The sequence below is a fragment of the Impatiens glandulifera genome, chromosome 2, assembly GCF_907164915.1.
Source record: "Impatiens glandulifera chromosome 2, dImpGla2.1, whole genome shotgun sequence".
Taxonomy (NCBI): domain Eukaryota; kingdom Viridiplantae; phylum Streptophyta; class Magnoliopsida; order Ericales; family Balsaminaceae; genus Impatiens; species Impatiens glandulifera.
In genome coordinates, this window is record NC_061863.1 from 3916848 (window position 1) to 3926536 (window position 9689).

General features: G+C 34.6%; 1 protein-coding gene across 2 annotated transcripts; it reads left to right on the forward strand.

Annotated features, from left to right (window-relative positions):
* Positions 1 to 802: 802 nt before the first annotated feature.
* LOC124923907 (filament-like plant protein 4) lies at positions 803 to 5449 on the forward strand. Of its 2 annotated transcripts, none has more exons than XM_047463906.1 (6): positions 803 to 1088; positions 1848 to 1971; positions 2100 to 2355; positions 2442 to 4437; positions 4724 to 4766; positions 4898 to 5449. In XM_047463906.1, the coding sequence occupies exons 2-6, from the start codon at positions 1858 to 1860 to the stop codon at positions 5327 to 5329; spliced, it is 2841 nt and encodes a 946-aa protein (XP_047319862.1). In that variant the 5' UTR covers positions 803 to 1088; positions 1848 to 1857; the 3' UTR covers positions 5330 to 5449. The 2 variants fall into 2 exon arrangements, with proteins under 2 accessions (XP_047319862.1, XP_047319861.1); XM_047463905.1 differs by having other exon boundaries at positions 1853 to 1971.
* The last annotated feature ends 4240 nt before the right edge of the window (positions 5450 to 9689 follow it).

Below are 9689 nucleotides of genomic sequence, written 5' to 3' on the forward strand. Positions count from 1 at the left end.
AATTTGGAGTTTATAATTTATTTTAAAATTTGGGAAAAGTTTATTTTAAAGTTTCAGATAACCTAATAATTGAGATTTGGAATCATTTAAAGAATCTCAAATAATTCTAAGACCTAAAATTCGATTCTAGTCAGTATTTTATTTTAGATGAATATATAGTTTTTAGTAGGTAATGATAATTTAATATATTAGTTTGTTTTTATAAGTGAAAGAAAATAAATATTAAATTATAATTAAAATCTGTTATGAAACAAACAAAGTCTAAATCTAACAACTAGATAGTTAGGAAAGAATTAGCTGAGCCCAGATCTAGTGTGGAAAGGAACATTTGCTTATGGTACACTAGCCAGCCAGACAGACAGTGATGACGGTGGTCCAATATAAAAAAAGTCGACGTCTACAGCTCATGCCTTAAGCAAAAAGCCTTCTTTCGGATCTCCATCTCAATCCACATGTTTTGACCCGACCCGTATCAGATTATTTTATTCTATTGAGATAAAATTATAATAGTTTAATCATAACCATAAAAATTCAAAAATTATTGTCACCAAACACAAAAAAATAAAATAAATAAATAAATAAAAAATGAGTTTGAAGATTGAAAAAAGATATCCAATCATCGTAATAATAAGTAAATACGTCGTGAACTCGAACACGATCACGGTAAATTTTACGATTTTTTTCGAGTCATCCAATCCACCCGAAAATAATCGAGATATAGATTTATTAATTTATTTTTAAAATAACTAAAAATATTAAAATATATCTTGAGGCTTGTAGTTGAAATATGACAGCGCCAATACTTTCAGTCCTCCACCCACCTCTTCCATTTCTCTCTCATTTCTCTCTCTCTATAACAGAGAGAAAAGGAAGGGACCTCCGGCGACTGATACTAACAACCGACGCGCATTTTCACATTCTCTCTCTATATAACTGTGTGTATTCTCATGAAGAAGACGAATCAACTATAACTATAGTACTTGATATATATATTTCTCTCTGTAACTGATACTTCCGTCTCCGTCGCTTGATATAGAGGATTCCTTTTCCGTTGCTGATTTAACGCTCTAGAAGCTGCATTGCAAACTGTAAGTTATTTGTCTATTTTCATGAATCTAATCGTCATTAGCTTCGATGAACTGTTTCCGCCACAGATGATGTGTTGTTTGTATTCGAAGGAAACTGCTCTCTGTTATGAGTTGTTACTCTTACTAGCGATGATTTTAATCTGATTTTGTTCTGTTAGCGAGATCAGATTGGAGAATTGTGTATAATTTAGCACCGTAATTGTATATAATTGTACAGAAGTCCCGTAGATTGAACGGCAATCTTGTCTTCTCTAGTAGTTTATTTTGATTTCCATCGTTTGATGATTTAATCGTGTATGTTTTGATTTAACTGGATCTATTCGGTTTAATTTATTTTTCATGATGATGAGTAGCTAGCTTTCCTCGATTCTGACTTACTCCATTCGAGACGACGAATTTAATGTTCGTTTAGATAGAAGTTCTGTATAATCTCGGGGTTCGGACCTTGATATTGATGACCTTAGGATAGTTGCTTTTTTAGTCATTTATATCGATCGATAGATGATAGTATAGTGAGGATTCGCATTTATTGCTCTGTGTGAAGCCTGATTATGCAGAATATGTCACCTGTTCTTCATCCGCAAGCTCGCTAGTATTAATTGCTGATAGGTTTCTGAAGAACGTATTCATGGCCCTGATTGACTATTGATTATCATCCGCTAATCTATTTGGTTTACAATTTTGCTCTTCCGTATTGATTTATGTAGAACTTTTCAGTCAAATTCTTAGCTGTTGTGAATGATTTGTGCATGTGCGAAGAACAGCAAAAATGGACCGCCGGAGTTGGCCGTGGAAGAAGAAGTCCTCTGACAAATCTGGAGCTGAGAAAGCAGTTGCTGAAGACCATGCCCGTTTGTCATCATCTGGATCTCGCGTTGAACAGGTAGGTTCATCTATTTTATTATTTTTCCTTTTACAGCCATTTTTTTGCACCTGTTATATACTACCTTTTCTGTACAATTTCCTGTTTGTTTAACTTGTTAGATTGATTTATTTGTTGATTTTCTACAGGATAAGAAACCGAATTACATACAAATTTCCATGGAATCATATTCACATCTAACTGGATTGGAGGAACAAGTGAAGACATATGAAGAACAAATGAATACATACGAAGAACAGGCGAATGCGTATGAGGATCAGGTGAAGAGTTTAGAAGATGAAATTTCAGAATTAAACGAAAAGTTATCTGCAGCCCAAACAGAGATAACTACTAAGGAAAGTATGGTGAAACAGCATGTTAAAGTTGCTGAAGAAGCTGTATCAGGTATCAAGTCTTTTTAGTAATTTTGAATGGATTATTTAATGCTACCTGTATAAAACCAATGAGAACTTAACCATTTTCTGCTTCAGGTTGGGAAAAAGCAGAAGCAGAAGCATTGGCTTTGAAAACTCACCTGGAATCAGTAACACTTCTAAAGCTTACGGCCGAAGATCGTTCATCGCATTTGGATGGTGCTCTGAAGGAGTGTATGAAGCAGATACGTAACCTGAAGGAAGAACACGAACACGAATTGCATGATGTTGTGCTAGCGAAAACGAAACAATGGGATAAAATAAGGCTTGAACTCGAATCAAAGATAAACAACTTGAATCAAGAGATTTTCAAATCAGAAGCAGAAAACTCTGCACTCTCAAGGTCATTGCAGGAACGTTCCAACCTACTAGTCCAAATAAGTGATGAGAAATCACAGGCCGAGGCAGAGATTGAGCTTCTGAAAGGCGATATTGAATCATGCGAGAGACAAATGGGTACCCTCAAATACGAAGTACATATCATTAACAAAGAGCTTGAGATTCGCAATGAGGAAAAGAATATGAGTGTAAGATCTGCAGAAGTAGCTAACAAACAGTATCTAGATGGAGTTAAGAAAATAGCTAAGCTTGAAGCAGAGTGTCAGAGATTACGCGGCCTTATGAGAAAGAAGTTGCCTGGTCCTGCAGCACTAGCTCAAATGAAGATTGAAGTTGATAACTTAGGAAGAGATTATGGAGATTCTCGAGTAAGGAAGTCGAATTCAAAGCCATCTAGTCCATACCCATCTTACTTACCTGAATTATCACTTGAAAGCTTTCAGAAGTACCATAAAGAGAACGAAGCACTCACCGAAAAAATCTTTGCTATGGAAGAAGAGACAAAACATCTTAAGGATATTTTGTCTAAACGTGACAATGAGTTGCAGGCCTCACGAAGTATTTCTGCCAAGACTATAATGAAGCTTAAAGATTTAGAATCTCAACTCCAAGCCAGTGATCAAAATCGAAGTCCGCAAATTGATGATGCCGTAAGCTGTACAAGTTCATCCGATATCTCTCAATTTAAGAAGGTTGAGACACCTAAGTCGGAAAACTCCAAGCATTTAGAACTAATGGACGATTTCTTGGAGATGGAGAAACTGGCATATTCATCAAACTGTCAAGAAATGAAATCTGATGTAGATCTTCCACCCTTGGTAAAGCTTCAATCAAGAATATCCATGCTGCTTGAGTCTACACCAAAAGATACTGAAATAGAAAAGGTTTTGGACAGCATTAAGCATGTGGTGGAGGAAACCGAAGATAGCTTGCATCTAATGGTGGAGCCAGATGTTGAGAAGGAAAGTGTTATAACTGAAGAAATATCAGCAGCCATTTCTCAGATTCATGAATTCGTATTGGTTCTGGGAAAAGAAGTCTTAGCTGCTCCCTCCACATCTTCTGATAAAGATGGATTGACCCAGAAAATCGATGAATTCTCTTCTTCCTTCGATAACTTTAAATCAAATTTGCACGATCTCATTCTCAGACTTTCTCATGTTCTGTCCAAGGCTAGTGAACTCCACTTTAACATCCTTGGCTTCAAGGACAATGCAGTCGAATCCAATGCTTCTGATTGCATAGACAAGATTGCATTACCGGAGAATCCCAACACTTGTACTCACTTCTCTGACTCAACATCCGACACAGAAAGCTTCATTCCAACCTCTGAATCAAACGTTGCCCCATGGAAATGCTCGTTTGAGGAGTTTGAACAATTGAACACTGAAAAGGAGACCCTGTCTGCAGATCTGACTCTATGTAGAGAAAATCTAGAGAATACTATAAAACAGTTACAAGAAACAGAACAGGTTCTGACTGAAGTTAGGTCGGAGTTAGCAAATGCGCAGAAGATGAATGGCTTGTCTGAGACACAGCTGAAATGTATGGCTGAGTCCTACAATTCACTTGATGTACGAGCGAAGGAGTTGGAGAGTCAAGTAAATCTTTTGCTAGCGAAAATGGAGAATACTGATAATGAACTTCAAGAGGAAAGAAGAAATCATCAAGATTCTTTGGACAGATGCAAAGGACTTCAGGAACAATTACAAAGGTTGGTGTATTCTCCTACTCAAGTTAATTTTCAGTTCAATAATTATATGCATTTACAAATATGATCGGTTCCCATTGAGAACGCCTTATGGTATTCTCGGGTTTCAAAAGATTTTGTGACAAATTGTTATTGGTATCATATACAACTCCAAATTTTCTAAGAAAAGTTGTTTCTAAGGGAGTTTTTTATTTGTTAAATTGTATGGTTTTTTTCCAAGAAAGAGACATTTTTATTTGGTTATATGAATCTCTTTTTGCTTACATTGTTCATTTGGGTCTTTTGTCAGCTTGGAGAGCGTTGCTGCTGAACTTGAGAGCAAGAATGACCAGGTAAGTCTTCTATTGGTCCTATATTCCTAGAGCTTTTTTTTTCCTTTTCTAAATACTTTAACAATTATTCCTTTGTTAGTTTTTACATCTTCTATATATAAACAAGACTTTGTAATTTATCTACAATACAGGAAAAAGAGCTAACCTTAGCATCGGAGAAGCTAGCAGAGTGTCAAGAAACAATATTTCTCCTTGGAAAACAGCTGAAAATGATGCGTCCTCCAAAAGAACATTACACAGGATCACCTTACAACGAAAGGATTCAAAGACACGAAAGTATCCCCCTAACCGAAGAAGAACCATCTACTACTACTTCGAGTGGCGGCATAAATTTACATGAATTTGATCAAGCAGAAACCGACACATACAATTCTCCTTTTAGTCCTTCCCATGCTACCGAGATAAGTATGTATACACCAACGAGATCACCCATCAATTTAAATCAATCGAAACAAAGGAACATGATGATGATGGTGCCTGTTTCTTCATCCTCGTCGTCAAATGCACCAACACCCGATAAACATTCTCGTGGATTTACGAGATTCTTTTCTTCCAAAAGGTAAAAAACAGAGTAAGCATTGTTTTTGATTTAAAAGTTTGTGAGCTCATTTTAATGTGTTGTATATGAATTACTGTAAAACATTTTATGTGTTCTTTTAGACTGATAGATAAAAACTTTGACCTCTAGTCTTTCTAATTTTCTTACTCTAGCCTAAACTTGAGCATAATTCTTTTGTTCTTTAGCCATGATTAAATATCAATAATTAGATACATTAATAATGCCAATAGAAAAAAATACTGATTGTTTTATTTGATAATCACAAATGCCTCATAATATATGATTGATGAATGAAAAATATTATGATTTTAGAATTATAGAAATAATTCGACTGAACAAAGTTCTATATCAATATTATTTTGAAAATTATTTTTTGAAGTGAGAATTTTGATCACTTATGTAATATGTAACAAAAAAGTTAACTTAGGTTTAGAAGACATTATTATTTAGAGGCATAAAACTCTCAATTATGCATTTACTACTTTCTTTAAAAAATAATAATAATTTGTATATGAAAAGAAAATTAAAATTTGGACTTTTAAAGTAACAAAATTAATTTTTGAATTTGAGTTTGAAAAAAAAATTGAATAAATTTTTCAAGAATAATGTTATTTTTCTGTAATGAATTAATTCAAAATCAATTAAGGAGTTGCATATTGAACATTAGTTTACAAATAAAAGAAAATAAATCTAAAAATATTAAATTTAGATGTTAGACGGATTTAATCTATCAAATTAAATTTACTCAAGTCATAATTCAACCTATATTATTCATTAATATGGGTTGTGATTGGTTGATGAGATATGAATTTGGTAACTCAAACTATGTTAGGATCAGGATCAACGATAGAGACTAGAGTTAATCTATTTTAAACGTTTACACACACTTCGTTTAATATTAACTCTGTTAAAAGTTAATATATGTTTCTACTCTTCGCAAGTCGTCACAAACTCTTGAACGGGGTTCAAGTGCGGAAATGTTTGTTTCGATTTGAAACAATACAACAGGATTAAGATGATGTGATAGAAAAGAACACAAGACACAAAAGATGTTTATGGATGTTCGGAGTAAAAGCTCCTACGTCACCCCTTCATCTCAACCTTGAGAAGGATATTCACAAGAAGATTTGGTTAAATACAACATTTGTACAAACTCAGTCGAACAACCAGGACTTAGTTACTGTCTGTTTTCGAACTCCTAACATACTCACTCTGTTGAGCAGAAACAAATTCTGTCAACTTACAATATTAACCAACTCACACAGAATGGGTAGTATGTAATACAAATTTAACACTCTAACAAACTTGAAAGCTTATAGGACTTTGAGAGCTTGAGAGAGTTGTGAATAACGACATATCAAGAGACGTTTTTGCTTGTATGTCTGTTGTCAAAAAGTTGTGAAGCAAATTGTCATTTTTCTTCTTAAGTAGGCAAGCTGCAACGGGCAAAATTTGCTTCACCAACGGATATATCTGCTTCATAGGACACCAGTCATAATTTGATTGGTTGAGTTCCAGAAGGGTGCATTAGAGAAGATCCGAGGAACGTTCATTGTAGAGGACTGTCTCTGTTGTTGTGTGAGATTGCCCATCCCAAATTGGTGATATGTCGTGCCCATAAAGGATGCTTGATCAGATGCTACATTTAATCAATAATCGGTCCTAATTTAAATACCAAAACAAATAACCAGACGCGTATCATTAAATGCTCCAATTATTATTTGCGCTTGGTGAGATTCTCAATAATCGGTCCTAATTTAAATACCAAAACAAATAACCAGACGCGTATCATTAAATGCTCCAATTATTATTTGCGCTTGGTGAGATTCGAACTTTAACACCGTTGCGACATTCGAGAGTACTTACCACTATACTACAACACTTTGTTATTATCTTTAAATATATTAATATACTTGATATGACTTAACAATTATATATATATATATAATTTAATTTATATATATAATTTAACTTAGTTTTATCCATTCATTATCAAAACCATTTCATAAATTATAATCTAACAATTTCTCCCTTTTTGATTATTTAAAATAAATATTCAAAACCTGGTAGTTTTATAATCGTTGACTAATTATCTTAAGTTAATTAGCTAATTTAATCTAACAATTTCTCCATTTTTGATTATTTAAAATAAATATTCAAATCCTGGCATGTTTATAATTAAATCAATTTAGGTATTATCGTAGTCTAACAATCCTAAAATAATTTTAAGGTAAGCAAACTTAGACTCGGGAAGTGGCTTCGTGAGGATGTTAGTCACTTCATGTTTGTTGTTTGTCATATGCTATGTCTGTCAGCAGTCGCTGTCCAGATGTCATGCATAACCTTCCACGCTGCAGTCCTGTTTTATCTGCATTCATAGACAATAATAAATCTGGTACCCATTTTTCTTTGGGTCTGTGATGGATTAGTCCTTTAGGAATCCATACCTTAATTATGCTTATGGATTTCCCATTGTGTGCGTGTGTGGTAAATTTGGCAGATCTCTCACTGCCTGCTCATGATTCTTTAACTTCAAATGATGATTTTTGGTAAACATTTCTTGACTTCCTGTCAAGTTTTTCTTTTCCATGCCAACTGAATGTCCTTCTCTCAGATTTCAACCAGTTTGAAGTTGGCTTAACATAATTAATTCACTTCATTCTTTGAAGTCAAATCATCACAGCTTGGATTGAGTTTTATGTTGGTGGACGTTCCTTTGATAAAGCTTACAGATTTAAGCTTTCCTTTATCAGAAGTTAACATTTTGTTGGATTTATCTGGATTTGCATTGTCGAATCCCAAACCGAATTTTAGACCAATAGGTCTTTACTGACTGATCATCAGTCTAACCGCATCTCCAGATATTGTCCAAGATTTAATCATATATTTCAATCTTTAGTTTTCGGTAAAAAGAGTTCTGATTGTTTTCTTTAGCTTCTCATTCTTAGATGAGAGCTCATTTGTTGAAACATGAGCCTCATTGATTTGAGATGAACAACTTGAACTATCAGACTTGCTTTTTGAAATGATTTGATTAAAGGAGTCTAACAATTTTCTATACTCAAGCAGTTAGATCATCTCGGGTAAACTCATCAGAGGTGAAATCAAATACCTCGTATTCATCATCTGCTATGAAGCATTTGATGTTCTCATCATCACTATCGCTAGATGAGCTTGAATCTGAAATGCTTTCGGGCCACTTGCTTTTGCTCTCTTCTACCAGCAGCATCTTCTGATCCTTCTTATGCTTGGATGTTTTATGAACCTCCTTATGTTTCTGATCATCAGGCTTCTTGTCGTCTCTCTTTGGCTTTCGGCATTCGGACTTGTAGTGACCTAGAGTATCACAATTAAAACACTGTATGTTAGCCTTAGAGTCATTGGAGTTATTATTGAAAGTTGAGTTAGATTGATTATTCCTCATATATTTGCCAAACTTCTTGACAAGTAAAGACATTGCATCATTGCTAACTTCTTCAGCAGTCTTTGCAGTTGTTGATGAAGAGGGCTCTTCAACAGTCACTAAGGCTTTAGTGATGATGGAAGTTGATGGCTCCTCCTCATTTCTCGAGTTCATCTTAAACTCATAGACTTTTAGATCAGCAAAAAGATCGTGCAGCTCCATTTTGTGGAGATTACCGTTGACTTGATGTCCCAGGCACTGGGAAGAGCCTTCAACGCCTTGACGATGACTTCTTTGTTTCTATAAGACTTTCCCAAAATGGCAAGTTCATTAACAATGCTTGTAAAGCGCTCTCAAATTCGTTCATCGTTTCTCCGGGACGCATCTTAATATTATCGAACTTCTGAGTGGCAATCATAATTTTATTCTCTTTGTTTGTTCATTGCCTTCATTTAGTTGAATGATCTTCTCCCATACTTCCTTGGCAGTAGAGCATGCTCTGATCTTTGTAAAAGTGTTTTTATCTAGAGTACTGTATATGGCGTTTCTGGCCAAGTTGTCAAGATTGTTCTTCCTTCTATCATTATTTGTCCAATCGCATCTTTCCTTATCAATCTTGATCGGGCCTTCAGTAATGACATACCACATGTCATCATCTAGTGAGGCCAGAAACACTTGCATACATATCTTTCAATCAATGAAATCTTCGTTTTTGAACATGGGAGGCTTGATGAATGAAGACATGATGATATTCGAATGCTTCAGAATAGAAATTGGCTGCTTTGATACCATTTGTTAGGATCGGGATCAATGATAGAGACTAGGTTCTAACTATGTTGAATGTTTAAACACACTTCGTTTGATATTAACTATGTTATAAGTTAATATCCGTTTTTACTCTTCGCAAGTCATCACAAACTCTTGAATGAAGTTCAAGAGCGGAAATATTTGTTTCGACTTG